We start from the raw sequence: 24,429 nt of genomic DNA on the forward strand, positions 1-24,429 counted from the left end.
TAAAACAGCCAATAACTTTTATGCATAAAGGTATACTTTTTACTACATCTTTATTTTCTATTAAGGTCCACATTTATACTGTCTTAATTAACAGAATTACTATTTAAGTGGAAATTAACTTAAGTATCTCTTAGACATCAAAGATTAAATGTATTGAGTTTTGTTTACTCTAAAGTTCTAAAGAAGTAAGAAATCACCAGTGGAATCTTGTGATACAATCTTACTTAAATCAATATGTTCTTTCTGGATCAGGCTTTAACATCTATATAAATATATACATGTCATAAATATTCATGTGCATATATTTTATACCTCAAGACAAAGGTTAGAAATTGGGATTTATTGAAAAGAGCACTGTAAGTTAAGAAAAAGAAAAATTTGGCCCTTTCAATAATGGTACATAACCGTGAACTAGTATCTACGTCATTCCCTACCCTAAAAGGAATCTGCAGCAACTGACAACACTTTTAACCAGTTAATCACCTTCTACAGTGCCTGAATTACTTTACTTACTTCAAATAAAAATGTTAAGAAAAATTAATTAGGTTTCTGTTATTTCCTCTCTTTCAATTATAAAATTTTATTAAAGACAGCATCACATCAAAACCTATTACCAACACACAAAGCAAGGCAGTTAAGGGGAGTAAGGAGGGAAGGCTACTAAGCAACCTTGAGTCTCAACAAGTTATGCTAGAAAAGGTAATAAAGAAAAAATAATAAGTCTCTTCTAATAGATTCAACATGCTCAACAAATACTGACACAAATAATGAACATAAAATGCAATAAGTCTATTTTCCCCAAGAGGAACAGGTACACCAGCAAGCAGAAATAGGTAAAAGGAGTAAAAGAACCAAGTAACAAAAGGCTAGAACCCATTCTCTCATCCTTGAATAATCTTAAGCTAACTATAAAGCAAACAATATAAAATCAAAAAAGGAGTAAATGTTTTATATCTACAATCCAGATTTTAAAGTACTGAAAATCTTGTATATAAACCTTTAAAAAAATATGAAGAGGCAAAAACCCTCAGGTGCAGAAACTTACAAGGTATCTGCACTGGTGCACGTAAGCATACAAACAAGTCATTTGGGTGCAAGAGGGAGGGGACACACGTATACCTGTGGCTGATTCATACTCATGTACAGCAGAAACCAGCAAATCATGGTAAAGTAATCATCCTCCAACTAAAAACATATATTTTAAAAAAGAAAAAAAAAAAATCCTTTGAAAGTTTTCAGGACTAAGCGAACTCTGATTATGCACATTAAAATAACTTAAAAAAATAACTCCAGAGAAGAAATTTTATAGTCAGGCCATCATGCCAAAAGATAAGCACTCCTCAGTTACAACTGACATGTTAGCAGTGATATAACCAAGATTTTTAGGTATCAAATGGTTGTGCACTTTGCCTGCTGCTGCGTAGTCACTTCAGTCGTGTCTGACTCTGTGCGACCCCAAAGACGGCAGCCCAGCAGGCTCCCCCATCCCTGGGATTCTCCAGGCAAGAACACTGGAGTGGGGTGCCATTTCCTTCTCCAATGCAGGAAAGTGAACAGTGAAAGTGAAGTCGCTCAGTTGTGTCCAACTCTTAGCGACCTCATGGGCTGCAGCCTACCAGGTTCCTCCGTCCATGGGATTTTCCAGGTAAGATTACTGGAGTGGGTTGCCACAGTGGCTAGATGCCCTCATAAATACACAGCCATGCCCTTTTAGTCAACTACCCACAGCAAGGGAAGCTTACTGCTAATTTTCGAGAGGTCTTAGGTCTAACACATTGTCAAAAGCAGAGGAAGACTTAAGTAATTAATTTGCATTCACCCTTGGTGTCCAGAATCTTATAGTTCAGAAAATCCGGCCAACAAGTAAACGGATAATTTCCACTTAAAAGAGGAAAAATTTATATACTGACAATACTAGTTTTAGAAAATAATCTTTTCATGCCAAAATAATTTGAAGCATTTATTATAGAGCTTTCACTAATTAAAAACAAAAACAGCAAAATGAAGTTACCAATAATAAAATCACTGAAAGATAAGAAAAACCAAAAAAGATATGAAAGAAACCAATTCATTAAAGAGTCATTAAGGACACGCATGCTCCCTTTCACTTGCAATCAAAGAGACACAAATCCACAGACAGACCCACAAAAATACTAGGGAAAAAAAACAAAAACAAAAAAGAACAGCATTTACATATAACACAGAAGCATAAATGAAAATACTCTGTGAGGTCAATCTGGCAATAATAATAAAAATTTTAAGTGTGCATACATGATAACCTAGTAACGGTTTCTACAAAATAAAAAAAGGAACAATAAATCTGTACACAAATTCAACATACACCATTCATCATACACAAAAGTGTATGTACAAGGGGGCGCACTACAAGCACTTGTAACAGCTAAAAAAATTAATGCCCACCAAGGAGCAGAAAAAATGAACTACATAATCTGTTAATATAACAGAAAATAATGCAGCCATTTCAAATAAAGACAAACAGAACACACAGACGTAACTGTACTGATATAAAAATTTCAAAGCTCTTCTAAAAGTAAAATACAACTAGCATACAACATGATCCTCCTTTCTTTTCTTCATATACTCCTAGGACATATGAGGATATTTTAAAAATTATGAACACACTACTGTAATTTTTTTAATTTAAAAGATGATCTATTACGAAGAGCAGAAGAGGAATACTGGCAAAGACAAACCCTTCAACTCGGTGAAAAAGATGCTACTTTTACTCACCACTCTGAGGGAAAAAATTTTTATAGCAACAATTAATCGACGTATATTCAAACACAAAAATAAAACTGAAAAATATTACAAAGATGTTTCAATGTACCACATATCAAATATTATGATATAGATAAAAATGGATAAATCAAAAATGAAAAATACAAAAATACTAATGTATCATTAAGACTTGAGTTCTGCTTAAGAAAAATAATTCGCAAACTGCCATTTTGAAATACCAAAGTAAAAATATAAATTATAGTTTAAGATAAAAAATATTTTAAAAGAAATTATATTTACATATGCTTAGGCATTTAAGGACTGTTCAAGTCCTTTTCAGAGGTAGGTCAATTACCTATTTAACAAATTATGTGTGTGTGTGTGTGTGTATAAAATATCTTGGAGAAGGAAAGGCACCTATTTAACAAATAAAGAAATGAGAAATATTTAATACCTATATAGCTGTGTTTCATCCAATTTAATGTTTAAGAACTGAAAATGGTATTACTAATTTAGAATCACAAGTAGCTTCACATTCACAAAGCAGTGGTGTATAATTTGACCTGTTTGACCATAACTCTTAATTTTAAATGAGCCGTAACTTACTGAAATAAAAGATGAATTACCATAATGTCTAAGTACTATCAACCTCTGCACTATTTATAAACATCCCCAAGAAGTATTCTTAACCATATTCAATAGTAAGCCTTATGTAACATACTTCCAATACACAGCATGTGGCTTCATCATGGTATATGCTTTAAAAAAATCAGTAGATGTATGCATACAGTTAAATAATTTTCACTAATACAACAGGGTACACGGAAAACAAGTCGCCCTCCAATCCCAAACCCCTAAGAACAGCTTTAATTTCTCCCATGAGTATTTCGGCAACATACCCAAAACCAAAGTTTAAGAATTTGATACCTTAAATCAAACTGCTAAGCAGGGAAACATGACATAAAATAAAGGGTTAAGTGAATTAAACTATCTTGTTGCAAATCCCATGTGATTAAATATCTGAAGAAAAAATTGAGACCATTCATGCTACCTAAAAATACAAATGAAATCTCATCAAAAACTGTCCCTAAATATAAATTCATGGTTAACATATCCACAATTCACTAAATTAGGTGTTGTCATTCCACACTCCAATTTATGCCAATTTAAACACTGAACAATTCAACTTCAAAAATACTTCTTGCCTTCAATAAAGGGAGCCCTAAAAATACAAAGTCCTGAAAAGAAAGTATTTAAAATAACAGAATATGACACATAATTTAAAAGTCAGCTTCATTTTTAGTGGAGAGTTAACTTTTCAGTGCTATGTTTTATAAAAGGCTAAAACGGTTCCTTACTGGAGGGAAAACAGGGACTCTTACCAAAATATTTTTAATTAAAAAGTAGAATCTAAGTAGAATCCTTTCATAAATTGCTTTTCATTTTAAAAGAAATGTTACTTACCTCAATAACAGGTTCCAAAGTATAAAGATTTATAATATCAAATATAAAATAGAAAAAAATTTTAAATATTTGATGTTTCCACTGTCACACACATTTGAAGTCTAAATGCCAGTGAACCATATAAAGGTGGTTCAAGTGTAAAAAAAAAAAAAAAGCTGTGAGAATTTCAACTACTTGTAAAATGGAACTCAATAACATCTATCTATCTATCTATATATATCACGAGACATAGAGCTTATTCGAATGAATGATCAAACAACTAGACACTTCAAAACTTTGAGGAAAAATCTTTAATGATCTGCTAAAAATTAAACCTTTAACGTAGAATTAAATGCATACCCATTAAATCCAGTGACAATTTTCAGTATTCTTTCCTTCATTTCATCAAAGGGAATATATTCAACATTAGGGTTGGGAGGACCTCTTGGTTCAGGAGCTGAAGTTCTGAAATCATCCATCACCTTCTCCAGTTTGAAAATAAAATAGCCTTTAAATTGGGACCACTGAATCCTATAAGTAAAAAATTAAAAAAATATATATAACACCATGTAGAGTCACAATTCTTGAACAAAAAGTACAAATACAGAATATATCACAACACTAATACTAACAAAATTAAGATCAGGAAAAGTAGTTGTGAGAATGACTTTGTTCAGCAGCCTGCACCACACCTGATCATCTAACTCACAACCTCCTACATGCTTCCATCCAATTCTCCCAAACTCCTGATCCAAACAAAACCTAAATCAGATTACAATCTTGAAAATTAACTACTGGTATTTCTAGTTGAAAGCTTATTGTCTAAGTCCCACTTTCCACATTTTAAACACATTACTCTGCCTCCATCTCTTACAACAAAGGGACGTGTTACTGTCCCCACTTAAAATAAGTTATTAGAAACTGGCCCAACCTTACATTTACAACTTTAAGTGGACTCCCATACCCTAAGCTCTTAACATCCAAGGTATAAATAATGCTTATGTGTGTGTGCTTAGTTGCTCAGTTCTGTCCAACTCTGTGACCCCATGGACTGTAGCCTGTCAAGACCTTCTGTACATGGGATTATCCAGACAAGAATACTGGTGTGGGTTGCCATTTCTTCCTCCAGGGGATCTTTCCGACTCAGGGACTGAACCCACATTTCCCGCACTGGCAGGTGGATTCTTTACCACTGAGTTACCTGGAAAGCCCCCTGTAATGCTTATATAGACTAGTAAATTTTCTTGTCTTGTTATCTGTTAAAATAGTAAAATAAACTTCAATTTCTCCTAGTTCTTTTGCTTTCAACTAAAATTTTTAGTATTTTTATCATTTAAAAGACATATACCGCACGTTCTATACAAGACATATCTTGCAAAGTAAAAAGTTGATTAATATCTGTATATAACTTTCACATCTGTTCATGAAAATATCAACATCTTTTTATTCCTGTCCCCTCACATTTTACCACTAACATAAGGAAATTTAGTGATGAAATCCGTCTGAATAACCTAAATTCTAAGAGATACAAAGGTCAGGAACGCCAACCATTCCTCCAAACCTGTAACCATTAATGGCAGCAGATAGATCTCATACACAGGAGACTACTTAAGCAAGCTAAGACTGCTAGTCTGCAATCACTCTTCCACCCGGTTCAGCAACCCTACAGACTAAGCCAGCAGCTCTCAAAGTGTGGCCCCAAGAGGTCAGAGCTATTTTCGTAAGAGCAGAGTTGACTTTTTCACTGAGCTGACATCTGCAGTGACAGTGGGTGCAAGCGCAGCAGGGGCAACACGGCCGACACTTGAGCACAAGGCAAAGCAGCAGCACCAGCTCCACTGGCAGCAGCTGTACCTTCCTTATCAACACAAAATCACAATTTAAAAATGAACTATTTTACTGCAAAGTTCAACAAAGCAAATTTCCTAAGTTGTTTAAATCTTGATCTTTGAGTACACGTATGTCTTTTTAACCACCCAGTGGTACTAGAACCCGCCTGGCAATGCAAGAGACAAAGAGATGAAGGTTTGATCCCTCAGTCGGGAAGTTTCCCTGGAGGGCATGGCAACCCACTGCTGTATTCTTGCCCAAAGAATCCCACAGACAAAGGAGCTTGGTGCGCTACAGTCCACAGGGTTGCAAGAGTTGGATATGACTGAAGCGACTTAGCATAGCACAGACAACACCATGAAAAATATACATAAAGGATTTCTGTTGCCTAGCCAAATACTGTAGACATCTCAAGTAGCAAAAAGCTAAATACTGGTGCCAGCTGAGTGAGCTATTTTACATAGAAAGCCTTTTTTACTTGAAAGGAATGTCAAATAAATAATGCTTATTCAAAACCAAAAGAAACCAGTAGACATATTCTCAAAAAAAAATCAAGAAAATCAACTGAAATATTCGTGACCACTGATAAAGTCTAGAAAATGTGAGCTTCACTGTGGGCTTGAAAAGTTCCTGATACATTCCAAAGACATTTCCAAACCTACCACTGTTGATGTGAAAGATATTGTAACACCCTCCCACATAAGTACAGGCAACAAAAAAAATAAACTGAACTGTATTAAAATAAAAAAACTTGTGTATCAAAGGACACTTATCGGCAAAGAGTGAAGAGTCAACCCAGAGAACGGGAGAGACTATATGCAAATCATCTTTCTGATAAGGTGTTAATATCCAGGACATGGCAATAAAACAGAACTCCACATCCATTAGAGGGCTATCCAACAAAAACCAAAACAAAACAAAGCAACACCTCCCCCTGCCACACACACACACACAGCAGAGATAACTGCTGCCTGGCCAGTATGTAGGGAAACTGAAAACTATGTGGCACTGCCTGTCAGAACGCAGAACAGCGGAGTCACTGTGCCAAAGATGCTTTAAAAGAACCAGTTACTACATGACCCAGCAAACCCATTTTCAAAAGATAGAGATGCAAAAGATCCAAAAACAGAAAGTCAGATGAAACTCACTTACATACAATGCTGGAAACTACTCTAATGTATCTCAACAGATGAAGAGATAAACAAAACGTGCACACACACATACACATACAGTGGGATATAGCCTTAAAGAGGAAGAGAAACTTTCACATACTAAAACAATGATTAATCTTGAACACATCACACTAAGCAAAATAAGCCAGACACAAAAGAAGTAGTATTCTGATTTCACTTTTATGAGGTATCTAGAATAGTCAGAGAGACTGCAGAAAGGCATATGCCAGGGCTTTGGAGAAGGGATGGTTGACACATTATTGTTTAAGGGGTACAGTTTCAGGAGATAAGACTGCCAATAAGTTCATGAAAAGATGTGCATTAAGGAAATGCACATCAAAACCACAAGATACCATTCCACACCCACTGAAATTGTTATATTAAAAAAGATGTATTCAATGACAAGTGTTGGGGAGGAAGTACGAGAGGTGGAAACCTACACACTGCTGATGGGAATGTAAAATGGTATACAGCCATTTTGGAAAATAACTTGGCAGTTGCTCAAAAAGTTAAAAAAGAGCTGATGTGTGACCTCACAACTTCCTGTTCAATGGGTGGATTATATGGTAGGTAAATTTTATTCACTACTAGCATTTTTACTAGGCAATGCCAAAGAATGCTCAAACCACTGCACAACGGCACTCATCTCACACGCTAGCAAAGTAATGCTCAAAATTCTCCAAGCCAGGCTTCAGCAATACATGAACTGTGAAATTCCAGATGTTCAAGCTGGTTTCAGAAAAGGGAAAGGAACCAGAGACCAAACTGCCAACATCCACTAGATCATCGAAAATGCAAGAGAGTTGCAGAAAAACATGTATTTCTGCTTTATTCACTATGCCAAAGTCTTTGACTGTGTGGATCACAATAAACTGGAAAATTCTGGAGGAGATGAGAATACCAGACCACCTGACCTGCCTCTTGAGAAATCTGTACAGGTCAGGAAGCAACAGTTAGAACTGGACATGGAACAACAGACTGGTTCCAAACAGGAAAAGGAGTACGTCAAGGCTGTATATTGTCACCCTGCTTATTTAACTTCTATGCAGAGTACATCACGAGAAACGCTGGACTGGAAGAAGCATAAGCTGGAATCAAGATTGCCGGGAGAAACATCAATAACCTCAGATATGCAGATGACACCACCCTTATGGCAGAAAGTGAAGAAGAACTAAAGAGCCTCTTGATGAAAGTGAAAGAGGAGAGCGAAAAAGTTGGCTTAAAACTCAACGCTCAAAAAATTAAGATCACGGCATCAGGTCCCACCACTTCATGGCAAATAGATGGGGAAACAATGGAAACAGTAGCAGGCTTTATTTTGGGGTGCTCCAAAACCACTGCAGATGGTGACTGCAGCCGTGAAATTAAGACACTTACTCCTTGGTAGGAAAATTATGACCAACCTAGACAGCATACTAAAAAGCAGAGACATTACTTTGCCAGCAAAGATCCATCTAGTCAAAGCTATGGTTTTTCCAGTAGTCATGTATGGATGTGAGAGTTGGACTATAAAGCAAGCTGAGAGCCAAAGAATTTATGTTTTTGAACTGTGGTGCTGGAGAAGACCCTTGAAGAGTCCCTTGGACTGCAAGGAGATCCAACCAGTCCATCCTACAAGAAATCAGTCCTGAATATTCACTGGAAGGACTGATGCTGAAGCTGAAACTCTAATACTTTGGCCACCTGATGTGAAGAACTGACTCACTAGTAAAGACCCTGATCCTGGGAAAGACTGAAAGTGGGAGAAGGGGACAATAGAGGGTGAGATGGTTGGAGAGCATCACTGACTCGATGGACATGAGTTTGGGTAAACTCCGGGAGTTGGTGATGGACAGGGAGGACTGGCGTGCTGCAGTCCATGGGGTCTCAAAGAGTCAGACATGACTGAGCGACTGAACAGAACTGAATGGTTTTAAAATTTGATCATGGTGATTATTTAAAGCTATATGCATGATTAAGTTTTCCCTCCTTTCCCTAGATTTCTTTTGGGAAGGGGAATTTGACGCTTAATAGGCAGATGCAGCACATTTTAATTTCTGACATGACTAATATTAACTTCTGAGTACTATCCAATTGCCAGTGGTTACTAAAATTTATCTTTAAATTTCACTAGATTCCCTATAGTCATTTCAGTTCAGTTCAGTCACTCAGTCGTGTCCGACTCTTTGCAACCCCATGAATTGCAGCACGCCAGGCCTCACTGTCCATTACCAACCCCCAGAGTTCACTCAAACTCACGTCCATCGAGTCACTGATGCCATCCAGCCATCTCCTCCTCTGTCGTCCCCTTCTCCTCCTGCCCCCAATCCATCCCAGCATCAGAATCTTTTCCGATGAGTCAACGCTTCGCATGAGACGGCCAAAGTACTGGAGTTTCAGCTTTAGCATCATTCCTTCCAAAGAACACCCAGGACTGATCTCCTTTAGAATGGACTGGTTAGATCTCCTTGCAGTCCAAGGGACTCTCAAGAGTCATTTAACTAAAACTTAAACATACTAGGGGAGGTTACTGAAATAAGAGTCATATACTTTTCATTTCTTAAGAATTCTTTCCATAGTTTTAATAATCATTCCCTAAGTCATAACCTGTTTCATGAATTAGAATTTCCATGTACACATTTGAGAAAAAAAAAAGATGCATCTTTCCATTAATTGCTTTAAAGTCCACCTATGACACCTAAACACCACCACATTAATGTAAAGAGCAAGACAAAACGTGATGGGAGACCTGGTAAAGCAAACTATGGGGAGCTTCAACGACTCTAGGTCACTAGAGCAGACAGTAACTAAGTCCCGTAAAATGAAATGAATTACTGAATTTGTACTTTAAGCTTCACATGTAACAAGCAGACTTACTCTATATATCATATCCAACTGATACAACTCAAATTATGACATACATAATTGGGGGGAAAAAAAAGCTTCTATAAAATGTGAAAGGTAACTTTTTAGATGCAACACAACCAATAAAAACCAAAGCAGAAAATGCTTCCCTGAAAATTATGTAATTTGAGCACAAAAGCAAGCCATGAGTAAGTCAACTAAAAATTTGGCAACAAAAATAATTTTCTTATGAATGTACTCATAGAACGAGAAACTAGAAAAGAAAAAACAAAAAAATCCTTAGTTTTCAAATGAAAATAAAATTATTCTAAACAGATGGCTCATGATACACAAACACGTTTTCAACTTTAGAATCAACTCCTCCACATAAAAATTTCCTCCAAAAATACATACTCAGAATTTTCATCTACTCTGCTCAAATTAACTCAAGAATCCACTGAAATGCATTACCGTTAAGTAACTTCACCTCCCTCTGCTTCCTTTGTTCTCATTCCTCTTCATTTTTCCCTTTATGCAGTAGCTCCTCTATGAAGGAAAATACCTCATACCACTAAAAAACGTATTCTCCTTCCAAACACTGCATTCATCTTTTTCCTCTATAGGAACTGGTAAGTACTAGAACAAATATGTTTCCCTCACAATTTTCAGGTTAAAGCTATTTTTCAGAGCCCAAGGGTAGAAAATCCATTTCTGTATTTCCCAGCTACTTCTGGAACATTTTAGTGGCCAGCAGCTACATCTTAACTTGCTGCCTCTTACAGTTCCAAATTCTAGTAAGGTGACTCAGCTCACTGCTCTCCACGCAAAATCTGTGTGGGAAGCTAACACAGCAGAGCACAGGAGAGCCCGACACTATCTCCAAGGGAAAGCAGATGCCATACAATCTGTAAACAAAGGGAAATGTGGAAAAAAATGAATGGACGAAAACAAACAAATTAATGAGACTTATCACTGACCCAAGATGACGGGGCTTTAAATCGGGAGACTTCAGCTATAACAATCTGACTGGAGCAAACAAAGACAAGTCAACTGAATCTGAATTTCATCAGCAGACAAAGTGTGATAAGAATTTAATCATAACTATCTGACAAATACAAGTAAATTTAATCCGAATACTGAATTACATGAGCGGAAGATGGGCAAAAATAACGTAATTGCTTACACAAAATCCTGACATTTTTAAGAACTTTAAAATATAAATTACCAAGTCAGAAATCTCTACATGGAGCCCCAATCAAGAGAACATTCCTTTTGTATAATTATACTTTTATAATATCTTTACCAATTAATTGAGCAAACATTAAAAATGTCAGTGGAACAGAGAGCCCAGAAATAGACCCAAACATAAATGGAAACTTAGCATATGGCAAAGGACAGATTTTTCAGTTAACAGTCTGAGAAATGACAGCCCTATTACAAAACTGTACCAGAGATTAAAAATTAAAAAGATGCCTGTCCCACCCCTTCCAATTCTATATATAGAATACATGCATGTACATCTTCAGCCATGTCTTGATTCTCTGCAACACTATGGACTGTAGCCCACCAGATTCCTCTGTCCATGGGATTCCTCCTCACAGGAATACTGAAGCGGGATGCCATTTCCTCCTCCAGGGTATCTTCCAAACCCAGGGATTGAACCCATGTCTCCTGCACTGGCAGGTGGATACCACTGAGCCACATGGGAAGCCCCATATAGACATAGAATAGTCATCGGAAAAAATTTACAGAACATAAAATGAAAATTCGCCATAATGTGCCCAGTAATCATTACTACAGTACATTTTTAGTATACATATTATAGTAGAAAATATATTTTCTCTAATATATTTTTTAAATCTAAGCTGGGCATCCTAAATTAGTATTCCTTTGATCCCCCACCTCATTCATTGTGGTACAGTCACCACGCAAGCAGTCTCTGAAAGTAAGATTTTTAATATGTACCGTATTTGATGGTACCATTATTTAATAACCAACTTAAAGAAAAAATTTTAGGTCTGCTTCCAGCTCATTACAATTAAAAGTAATTGTGTTTAATATCGCGATAATAAACTTTGTATGGCATCTATCTATTACCTTAGGATAGATTCCTGTAAGTGGAATCAATGAATCAAAAGTATGAAATACAAAGAACTTTGATATTTTCAAAGGCGCCTCAGAAATGTTGTACCACTTTACAGTGACACCAGTATAGAAACACTTATTTCATCCCAGTAATACACACGTTCAGGACTCATACATTTAACAGTAGAAACACACTACACTCTGCCTTTCCTTCACTGCCAGTGAAGCAGTATGTTTACTGGCCACAAGACCTTTCTTTTGGGTTTGAATAGGCCCTTTCCAATCCCTTATCCTGTAGTTCCTCAGTCTTGGAGCCACTGACATTGTAAGCCTGATAATTCTTTGTCAAAGGGGGATGACCTGTGAACTGTAGAATGGTGAACAGCACCCTTGATCTCTACCCACAAGAAGTCAGGACCACCCAACCTTAAAATGACCCCCAAATTGTGACAGCAATAAATATCTATAAACATTGCTAAGTGCTTCCTGGGAGACAGAAAGTATCCCCAGTTAAAAACCACTACCTACTGCACCCCTTTAAAATTGCCTTTTTCTTATTCTCACGGTATTAACAGAAAAAGTAAAATTACTACGTATAATAATACAAGTATAAACAAACTACAGAAGTATAAAAGTAACATAACTTTTGTATTTCATTTCTTACCAAATGCTTCAAATATAAAACTTGCTGTTTTCATATAAGTGTTAAAGTGACTCTAAAATATTTATCTGCTTTCTATTTTAAAATTATCTTTGAAATGCTATACATTTCCCTGCTCAGAAACTCGTAGGCAGATGGAATGGTACCTGCTCCAAAGTACCATGTCAAATAAAATTATGACACAAATTCTGAAGGTAAAGTTACCTGCCACTAAAAGTGAAGTTTTCAAATTAAGAGTGTTAAAATACCGAATGATAACTGTACATACAAAGGACCCAATCAGATGGAAAAGAAAGCTTCAACAGGTAACACTAACGTTTAGATAACACCTCAGCATAAACTTGGGTTTCTTCTTTGGCCACTTGTATATTCGTAACAATTCCAACATGTCTAAAGATTCAAGTTACTTTCCTCCACTCACCCATTTCTCCCTACCAATTAAAACAAAAAGTTCAAGAAACAGTCTATCTTAGTTAGCCTGATTTATGCTTAACTCTTAGCTAACCCTTGATCCTTTTTTGAAAAAATTTCTCAAATTTATTAATATATCAACATGGACCATCCCTTCCACATAGACAACTGAACTAAACAAATATGAAACAAAGACAGGTCTCCTCTAACAGTACCATTCAAGCTAAAGACAGCCAATTGGGAACTCAGAGGGTACTAGGTTTTAAAAAAGTTGCACTAGTTTAATGGCTGGTGGATCTATTCTCCTTCTTGCTACTGGACAGTCACACTACTCACAACATTCATCATTTCCTCCATAATCCACTAATATCAAAGCCAATTTGCCATCAAGAGAGATGAGTCCATTCTTTCACCACATTTCCCAAAGCCTAGGCAGGCCCTGAGCCCTTTTTTCATTTTACCAACTGACAATGTAACATCAAGTTCAAAAGCAGTTGAAACAATGAAAGACAATGATCCTTAAAACAGTACGAAAAACAAGATATACAGATAATAAACAAACAGAAATAAGACAGCATAAACTATCAGATGCAAAGAGTTTAATGACGGTATAACAGAACAAAAAGGAAATGAAATATAGGTTTAGAGCCATATCAAGAAAAGACTTCAGGACAAAGTGGGACTTCAAGGTGAACCCTGAAACCATGAGTACAGTGTGGAAAAAGGAAGTGGAAAAGTTTAGGACTTAAAGACAGAAGGAACTTAATACAGACAAATGAATTTTTCCGTCTCAGCACCACTGATATTTTAGGCTTGAGAGTTCTGAACTGTGGTAGGCTGTCCTGTCCGTTGTAGGATGTTCGGCAATACCTGCAACCCGTACACCTTGATGCCAGTAATCCTCAGCACAAACGGTGACAACCAAATATGTTTCTAGAGATTGCCAAATGAACCCTGGGGTGGGGGGTAGGGGAGATGGGAGGCTTGGTCCCAGCTGAAAACCACTGCAATACACAATCCCTTCTGTTGAGAATTATACTGGTTCCTTCTAACAAACAGTAAGGTCAAGAAAATCAGAGGTGCAACACAGATTTCTCAAAAAATCTAAAGAATAAAATGGCATGAACATGTGTCCAAACATTTTGAGAGACAGAGGAGAAATTCTAAAATATACACAATTCATTAAAAAGAACTCATTAGCATTAATATCTATCTCATGAATCACTTCTAATCATACAGGAAAATGTGCTATGGAGATCAGAGTGATCTAGAATATTTTTTCCTCAAGTTCACTGAGAAAGCTGAGAGAAAAAAAACAACAGGAAAGCCCTTCTACCTCAAACCAGAGATCAACTGATGCAGTGCAAAGCAAAGGAAGAAATATTGAGCTTTTTAAAGGAGACTGAAATGAGCATACATAAATGGCTTTATAATTTGTTACTGAAAAATAACATGAGCTGACATGGCAGTGGTGGCAGATTACTGTTTAGTACACAAGTTTCATCTTAGAGAATTCTTTTAGAATTTGAAGGTGAAGCTCAAAGTGTCGTAACGGTGTTTGCAACACTGGCTTTTTAGTATGGTATGTGTCTATTCTGTGCTATTCTGTTTACAGATGGAATTAGCCATAAGCATACAGAAAAGTAAATGAAAAACACAGCGTTCACTAATACAACGTATGTAACAAACGCTGGGCTAATTTCAATACACTTATACTAAAGAAATCAGGCAATGGAAGTCAGAAGTAGGTATGAACAGAGTAAGAGGGAACAGGTAAAAGAAACTAAATCCTGTTATTATTATCAAATCAGTAATTATTCTAAAATTTTAAAGAAAAAAGTAACCGTCTAAAACTGTCACTTAGAAACAGGTAGGTCAACACCCCTCCTCCTAAAAAAGCAATGGTTTTAAAGTGGTTACCTCTATGGAATAGGAAATAAAGGAAAAGCACATAGAAGATTTTTTTGTTCCCTTTGTTGTACTAAATAAACTCCCTAAATCTAGTGCATTTAAAACTTCGCTGAAAGTAAAAACAACAGGGTAAAAAAAAAAAATTAAAGTGCTGGTGCTAGAGTCTGAAAGCTTATCTGGGTTCAAATTTTAGTTCAGCTACTTTTTCATTTGTGCGACACAGGAGCGGTAACTCTAGCCTCCTTTTGTTTCCCGTATCTAAAACGGAGGTAAGTTATTCACTTCACAGAACTGCTGTAAGCATTACATTAGTGTAAGGAGAGTGCTTATTTTAGCAAAGTGGCTGACTCCTACTAAGCACTCAATGGCTATTCATCCTCAAGAAACTCTGGATGTGGAGAACATCTGAGCAATACTGTAGAGATACGGAGAGGGCTTTCCAGGTATAAGACAGGACTGAGGCAACAAGAAAGGCTTCTGTTAGATCCTAAGATAGTTGGGCTTATCTTACGTACTCTCACATAACAGATATTTAATAGAGGCAATCTCTCCAGCCTAAGAGCACTTTTAGAGGCTCTTTAACCATTTCCTTCTATTACAGAAAGGAGAAAATTTACCCAATATTCCTTCTTTACCCATTCACAAAATTATTTCCTTTTAGAAAATGAATAAATGCAGTATTTTTGCTAACAAAAATATAAACAGGAAAAAAAAAAAACTACACATCACCCAGCTTCATTTTTAATAGTTCTGGATGAACTAGAAGATATTTAAATATATTGCACTTACTGTGGAAATTCTGACTCTACAAGACCTCCAATTCATTGATCTAACCACCTTTTTACTGTCCCTCACCACTTTATCAAATTAAATAATAATTAATCATTAAGCATTAGCCACCTGCCCCCCAGCATAGAGTTGATTCTCTAGCCCCTCTCTAGCTTCACTGTACTCACAGAATCAACTTTAAAAAATGCAAACCCCACCAAATCTGTGCCTATGCAGCAGCACACATGGGCACTAACACAAGATGAAAGAAAAATGCATCACCATACTAGCTTATTTCAAGTACAATATTAATGCTATCAGATTAGTATTTTATTTTCCTAGTTTATTCACTCCCAGACACTTTCAGGTAACTATTTCGTATCTCCTCCAGTGGGTCAGATGGGAAAGAATGTGTCTGCAATGAGAGACCAGGGATTGATCCCTGTGTTAGGAAGATCCCCTGGAGAAGAGAATGGCAATCCTGTCCAGAATTCTTGTATGGAGAATTCCAAGGACAGAAGAGCCTGGCGGGCTACAGTCCATGGGATTGCAAAGAATCAGACACCACTGGGCAACTACACTTTCACTTTCTTTTCTCTCCTCAAACCCCCACTGAGTCCTCTTTCACTCTCATACTTAACACCCTTGAATTTCCTGAGTCCCCCACATTTATCCACCTACTACTAGAAGGGTCACCCACACCTGGAATTCCCACCTGTTATAATAGAAGTATCCATGCTCTCATCTATTTACATACCAGATTCTCCATTTGTGCACCTACTCAAGAGCATCACCTATGTAATCCTCCTTTTAATCAACCACAACAATTTTTTAATCTCTGATGGATCATTTCCACTACCATACAAATAAATTAACATTTCTCCCACTTCAGAATTTTTTTCTTCCTCTACTTACCCTCCGAGCTCCTCCATCATTTACACATCACCCGGTTTCATTTTTAATAGTTCTGGATGAACTAGAAGATGTTTAAATATATATGCTCTCCTTTGAAGGAAACTCCTTGAAAGGGTTGTCTCCCTTCCATTATCCCTCAAACCCACTTCAGACAGGCTACACCACTAAAACTAATCCGTGCTTATCAAGGTCATCAACTACCTCCATAATGCTAAAGCCAATAATCATTTCTCACATCTCATCCTAACTGGCCTATCTAGGGTGTTTCACACAGTTGACGATTCTTCCTTAATTACTTCCTGATACTGTCTTTTAGGACTTCCCTTATGGCCCAGCTGGTAAAGAATTCACTTGCAATGCAGGAGACCTGGGTTCAATCCCTGAGTTGGGAAGATCCCCTGGAGAAGGGAAAGGCTACCCACTCCAGTATTCTGGCCTGGAGTATTCTGTGAACTCTATAATCTATTGGGTCGCAAAGAGTCAGACACGACTGAGTGACTTTCACTTCACTTCACTCCACTGTCTTTTAACTTGCTGATCTTCCCTACTCATTGGTCCTTTCTGGTTTTACAAACTGCTCCATGCTGGAGTGATCCAAAGCTCAGCTAATCACTTCTGTCTACACTTGGTGATCTTCTCCTGTCTGAAGATTTTAAATACTATCTGTTAATGCATTCACACGTCCAACCACCTGCTACACAATAGAAGAGAACTCAGCAAGTCCAAAAGTGAACTTCTGGTCTTTCCCACAAATTGCTCCTCCCAAAGCCTTTCCCATTTCAGGTGTGAGAAATTCCACCCTTTCGGCAAACCGGAGTCATTTTTGATTCCATTCTTTCCCTCACACACCACACCGTATCTTCAGAAAATCCTCCCAGTTTTACCTTCAAAATGTATTAAAAGTATGACTAATTCTCACGACCTCCTGCTATGACTTAATCCATCTCTTCAAAAATATTATCTTCAATAATCCCTGCTTTTAGCTTACTTTGTGGCCAGTGAGTGCTCAGCTGTGTCTGACTCTTTGTGACCACATGGACAGTAGCCAGTCAGGCTCCTCTGTCTATGGAATTTTCCAGGCAAGAATACAGGAGTGGTCTGCCATTTCCTTCTTCAGGGGATCTTCCAGACCCAGGCATCGAACCTGTGTCTCCTGCATTAGCAGACAGATTCTTTATCACTGAGACACCTGGGTTTTACCTAAAACCTATTTTCAGCACTGTCGTTCATGAAATTCTCTTAATGCTTAAGTCTGACAATGTCATTTCTCAACTCAAAAAACTCCACACTGGCTCCTGATTTCACTCAGAGTAAAGGATAAAAACTCCTTACCATGGCTCACATTGCCTTAAATGATTTGACCCCAGCCCCCTCTGACCTCCTCTCCTTGATCAGTCTACTCCAGTCAGTGGCCTCCTTTGTTAGTCTGTGAAAAGGCGGAACACACTCCTTCTTAAGGGCCTTTGCACAGAAGTCCTCAGCCTGGAATGCTCTTCTACTAAGTAGATGCATGGCCAACTTCCTGTCTTGCTCAAATATCACCTTCAAAATGAGGCTGACTCTGACCACTTTATTTAAAATTACAACTGCCTCTCTACCCTTAAACTCTCGTTTCCCTTGCCATTTTTCTTATTCCTCTACTGCCCTTACAATCCAATAACATAATACATAATGTTGTTGTATCTATCTGCTCACATATTTGTTCACCATATATCATATATGTTCAGCATATATCACAAGTACCAATAATACATAAAGCAAAAAGTAATTGCTTGATAATTACTTGGTAAAAATACCCTGAAGTCTACTCTGAAATAACACTCACAACTACCTACAGTGGAAAAAAAGAAATCAGGAAGAAAAATACCACTTTCCAAGCAGATTTGGGAAGTATTACATATGCAACTGTTTTAGCAATAGGAACAGAGAATTATATATGAACTTCAATGCATAATTATAATAATAGCAGCAAACACATAACGACTAATTCAGACACTGTTCTAAGCACTGTGTACTACTCAATCCTCACAACAACCCCATGAGTTAGGTAGTATTATTTCACTCATTTTATTATCAATAAAGCAACTAAGAAATAAAGTGGTTAAACAACCTGCCCACGGTTGTATAGCTAGTTAAGCAGTAGAGTCAAAATTTCAATGCAGGCATTTAGGCTTCAGAATCCATACTCTTGTTAAGAAGTCAATACACCTAGTAATAGGAAAAGTATAAGCAAAACCAAACAAACACACACAAAAACCTATGCAAATATACATCTCTAAGCTACACTGTAGTAGGGAAAATTATTAAAAAAAAAAAAGTGTACTTGCCTTCAGGGACTTCACAATATAAACAAAAAATAGTAAAATGACCAAATACACAATAGAAGCAATCATGAAGTACCATAATGGACGAAGACACACCTAACCCAGGGTCAAGGAAAATTTTCCAACCCCTTAAAAGATGAGCAAAAAGGAAGAGAAAGGTCTTTATTCCAGGGAGAGGAAACAATATGGGCATAGGCACTAAGATGAGACAGTGTGATCTACCACAGAACCGTGAGTAGTTACAGTGGGGGGGGGGGGACAAACTGGGGGACAAGAAAAGACATAATCACATATATTTTAAATATCATTATAATTATCTTGGGCTTCCCTGGTGGCTCAGACAATAAAGGATCTGCCTGTAATGCAGGAGACCTGGGCTGAATCCCTGGGTTGGGAAGATCCCCTGGAGGAGGAAACAGCAACCCACGCCAGTATTCTTGCCTGGAAAATCCCAAAGACAGAAGAGCCTGGCAGGCTACAGGCCACGGGGTTGCAAAGAGTCAGACATGACTGAGCGACTAACACTAATCAAAGGGAAGAGGCATAAAGATTTTAATTATAGGAAGAAGATATTTACACTGTAACACAATCACTGCTAACAGCATAGATTAGACAGACTGCCGCTGCTGCTAAGTCACGTCAGTCGTGTCCGACTCTGTGCGACCCCATAGATGGCAGCCCACCAGGCTCCCCCATCCCTGGGATTCTCCAGGCAAGAACACTGGAGTGGGTTGCCATTTCCTTCTCCAATGCATCAAAGTCAAAAGTGAAAGTGTATTTCAAGTTCTCATTTCCTCTAGCTTAAATTCCTATAATAGCCTCCTAAGTGACTGCCCTAACTTCCCTGAATTAAGACTTTAGCTCCACAAGGCAAAGCTCTCTCTCCCTTGCCCTCAAATCATCAGTAACTTGTGAACTCTTTCTAAAAGCAAAATTCTATGTAATAGCAAGACACTCTCTGATCTATGGCCTTCCCTGATAGCTCAGTTGGTAAAGAATCCGCCTGCAATACAGGAGACTCTGGTTCGATTCCTGGGTTGGGACGATCTGCTGGAGAAGGGACAAGCTACCCACTCCAGTATTCTTAGGCTTCCCTTGTGGCTTGGCTGGTAAAGAATCCACCTGCAATGTCGGAGACCTGGGTTCGATCCCTGCATTGGGAACAGCCCCTGGAGAAGGGAAAGGCTACCCACTCCAGTATTCTGGCCTAGAGAATTCCATGGACTGTTTAGTCCATGGTGTTACAAAGAGTCAGACACGACTTGAAAGTGAACGACTTTCACCTTCTCCAATCTATCCCAAATTTACCTTCATAGCCCTGCACTTTTCCTGACTACTCCTTCGTTCACTGTTCCTTCAAGCTGGACTAAGCCTGTCTCACATCATGAAGCCATTCCTAATTCTCCTGTCAGAAGTCAACCTCTGACTCTACTGCTCCCAAAACATTTATTGCTCCCTTAAAGTAACTATTATATTTTGCCTCAGACCATGATCTCTAGTTTTATGTCCTTACAAGATCCGGTTAGGAATCTTAGGAAGCTAAGAAACATGTAACCCAATTTCTCTTTTGGGAGGGAACTGTCTTTATCATAAAAACACTTTGACACCAACTTAGCTTAGCAAAAGCTATGGCTTTAAAGCATAATTATGCATTCCTGCAATTCAGATAGGTTGTTAAGAATGTTGAATTTCTCAATAACAGAATAGGGGTTAGTGCAAACTCTAACTAAATCCTTAAAAGTCAGGAATTTCCTGCTGACAAATAAGTGAGTTATAACCTCACAACAGTGAGATAATATTAGTCATACACTTCACCTGTATGACGAATTTGGGGGTACTTCAGATACATATATACTGGTTACAGCATATGCCAATGGGTACATATACAGCATATACCAAGATACAAATAAAAGGATGGACCTCCAGCTGTTTCCCTGACCACACCACCTGATCCCTTTCTAAAAGAGAATTTATCCTGGGGTAGGCCAACTGTATGTTCTAGTCCAGGAAAGTAAAACAGGGAGGAACAGGAATTTATTAGAACTAAATCACCGCTTTGGCTGGAAACTAAAAAAAAAAGTGTCCAGCAACTTCTAGTGCTGATACCCTGAAGCACCCTATCTATCACACTGGCTTGGAGATATAGCTTAAGCTTTGATTCCAAGCACTACCTCAATATTCTTCCAATAAATCTCTCCTTCTCTTCTCGTTTCCTTTTGGGCTTACATAAAACAAAATCACTCTGTGTTGCTGCCAAGCAAAAAGTTTAAAATAAATCTGATGCTTTCAAAATGCTGAAGATTCCTTCAAAATTAAATCTTTAATACTCCAGTTTTAAGCAGAAATCTAAGCTGTGGAAAAAAGCCTCTTCCAAATTTTCAAATTACAAGTTTATTTAACATTTTATTATTTAAATGGTGTGACGCTAGTAAATTAATATAAGCCTGCTTGTGCTTTCCCCAAATGAGCCATTTGAACATTCAGTCTAGCAGAATACCCAAAGGATTCAGAGAATTTGGGTTTTAAATTTGTGTGTAACTCCAGAATGTCAAAGATCTGGCATGTCTTATACACAGTGATACTCTCCTTATGACACATCATTTTATAGCTATTTTCTTCTTTATTATAACTTCAACACTGACTACAGTTTGGTGAATTTTCTCTTTTTCCAGTATAAATATTGTAGGACTTCAAAATATATAAATGCTCTGAAGCTTGATTCTCCTACATAAGAAATTAAATCTGAATTTATAAATGTATTTATGAATTTGAAAGACCAAAGATCATACATGTCAACCAAACATATCTACAAAGCTTTTTTTCAATGTGAACTTTTCACCTTTTAAAAATATAAAAAGTATAATTGCTTACAGTCAGTGAAATCACAAATTAAGAAAAATTAAATGATGAATGGTGAAACTCATTCTGGGAATTCAGAAATAAAAACATTCAAACTGAAAACTAAAAAGCAATGTTGATCCAATTATATTTGTAAAGGGCTACTGGCATTTCTTTTTCAAGTCTGCCTGAAAATTTTAATTTGAATTCCTCAGAATACAAAGGTCTGCTCATGTACACTTTAGTTTTTTCTGATGACTTTTTCTTTTTTTGGAAACTACTTATTAAATTCCTTCTTTTTTGTTTTACTGAGAGCATATAAATAGTAAGCGTATTTAGAGGCATAGAATGAGGGTGACTTTTCACTTCTTTTATCAAAGACTACAATGTTCAAATTGTTTTAAATAAGGTACACTTCCCTACTTTTATAAAAAAAAAAAACACACACACATTTCAAATATTTGGCCGCATTTCTCAAAACCATGCCTCACACTAACACCAAATAATTTCCAAATTAGCACATTTGGAAAACTTCATTCCATTTTTGTGTTTCTATAATTTGAAGGTTTTTATAACAGTTCAATTATGAATGTTTTAAAAACAATCACAAATAATTTTATCCACAAATCCTCATACCAACCTGAACTTTAAAGACTACCAACCAAATAAAATAGCAACTTACTCTTAAAATGTTTAAAACCTTTTCTTACTTGAAACATGCCAACACTTAAATCAATCTACTAACACTAAACTTAGAAGCCTTTCTTTCAAAATAATTCTTCCAAACTGTCTGTACTACTGGTCCAAAACACTTATGTTTTCTAAACCTTCAAAAAGCTAACGACACTGTATTATTCAGATATAAATCAGGAGCAACTGTAAGACTATCATTTTAAGAAAATTTTAAGAAATCTAGAATACTACTGATGTGTGAAAGAATCAATTTCTGAGATATTTAAAATGTGGGAAAAAACATGCTGATGAGAAATATTTACAGAAGTTTAATTTTAAGATGTCTTTCTAGGTAGCAAAGAGATTCTAGGATTAAACCTTTATTTTTTTAAATTTATAATTATGTCAAAATTTTGAGGACTATCTGGAATTTATATGTTGATACATAGCAGAAAAAATTAAAAAAGCAAAAACTTGAAGCAATTTCAATTTTATTCCCACCTCATCTAATTAATCTCTTCAGCACTTCATACATTATGAAGCTAGTATTATTTGACCCCAAAGTTTTCACCTCTCCAAAATTTAAAAATAGAAATGTGTATCAAACATGGTAATTATTTTTGGTTGAATTCTTCTGTCTTAAGCTTATAGCATATGCTTATAGCATATGCTGACTTAAGGGTCAACTGAAAAAAATTACTCTCTTAAGGAACTACATTTATAACCTTCCCCTAGTCCTAACTTTAAAGATGAAGTTAATGTAGCTGATACTGGCAAATACAGATAATAGTAGTGAGCAAAACATTAAATGAGGGACTTCCCTGGTGGTCACATATTTAATCCAGCTCCTACACTGCACCACATTTTGAGCAAGGCAATTTCAGCCCCATCAAAGCCTACAGAACCACAAACAGAAACAAATAGAAAATCTGATCAATGAATGTCAGAAATATGGTAGTTTCTATGGAGAAAAGGAGATCCAAGACAGCTTTTCAGTAGATTCATATGCACTTGAATGGAGCTGGCTGAACAGTCTTAAAGAAAATGTCAGAGGCAAGATGATGACAGAAAGATGTTACAATGTAATGCTAGCAAAACAGAGCACTGCATACTCAGTGAACTGCAAATCACTTGGCAAAGTTATATACCCTGGCAAGAGACAAGATTGGAAGGTAAATAGAACTCAGATCAAGAAAACAATTTTAAAGACAAAAAGTATCCATTGAACAGGATGAAAGTTTAAGAAAGAATGACACAAACTAGTAATACTATACAAGGGAGGCTTCAAATGAAACTTCAGAAGAGAGTGACCATATATCCTAGTTAGAACAGTCCTGGTCTCCATCTGTACACCTGGTGTTCTGCCCAGCTTACCATGTGTATCATATTTAATGAAGTATTACTAATAATTACATTAAAATGCACAGCTTTGGTAACCTCTCTAACTTGTACTTCCAATTTCTATGACCTTGTCAGACTGTGAAAACCATGTGTAATGAAGAATGCTTCCACTTAAACACAGTTAAATCTGAAAAATGACAGAAACAGCCACTCTCTCTCTCTCACCTGTCTCAGGCTCAATTTAATCCTTCTGTTTCAAAGACAGTAAGCAAGGGTGGCTAGGGCAGCTAACTCCTTTGGAGGGAGAGAAGTGGTCAACACTGTCTTCACTAATGTGCCACTGGTGTACCGGCCGGTTGTGTAGTGGCCCGTGACTCTGAGATACACACAGCAGCCACGCTACCAGTCGGCGGAGTTCATGGGTACACAGACTAGGTACATACAGAGCAATTAATTAAGATACCAAGTTGTTACTCCATCCACAAAGTGAGAAATT

At 37.0% G+C, this 24,429-nt stretch overlaps 1 protein-coding gene across 1 annotated transcript in view; it reads right to left on the reverse strand.

Moving 5' to 3' along the window:
- Positions 1-24,429, reverse strand: part of PPP4R2 (protein phosphatase 4 regulatory subunit 2) — a 52,913-nt gene that overhangs the window by 11,941 nt on the left and 16,543 nt on the right. Inside the window, exon 3 of the mRNA XM_005910914.3 lies at positions 4,543-4,713. Coding sequence (XP_005910976.1) covers positions 4,543-4,713 — 171 coding nt within the window. The remainder of the gene's footprint in view (positions 1-4,542; positions 4,714-24,429) is intronic.

This window comes from Bos mutus, chromosome 22 (genome assembly GCF_027580195.1).
Source record: "Bos mutus isolate GX-2022 chromosome 22, NWIPB_WYAK_1.1, whole genome shotgun sequence".
Lineage (NCBI taxonomy): Eukaryota > Metazoa > Chordata > Mammalia > Artiodactyla > Bovidae > Bos > Bos mutus.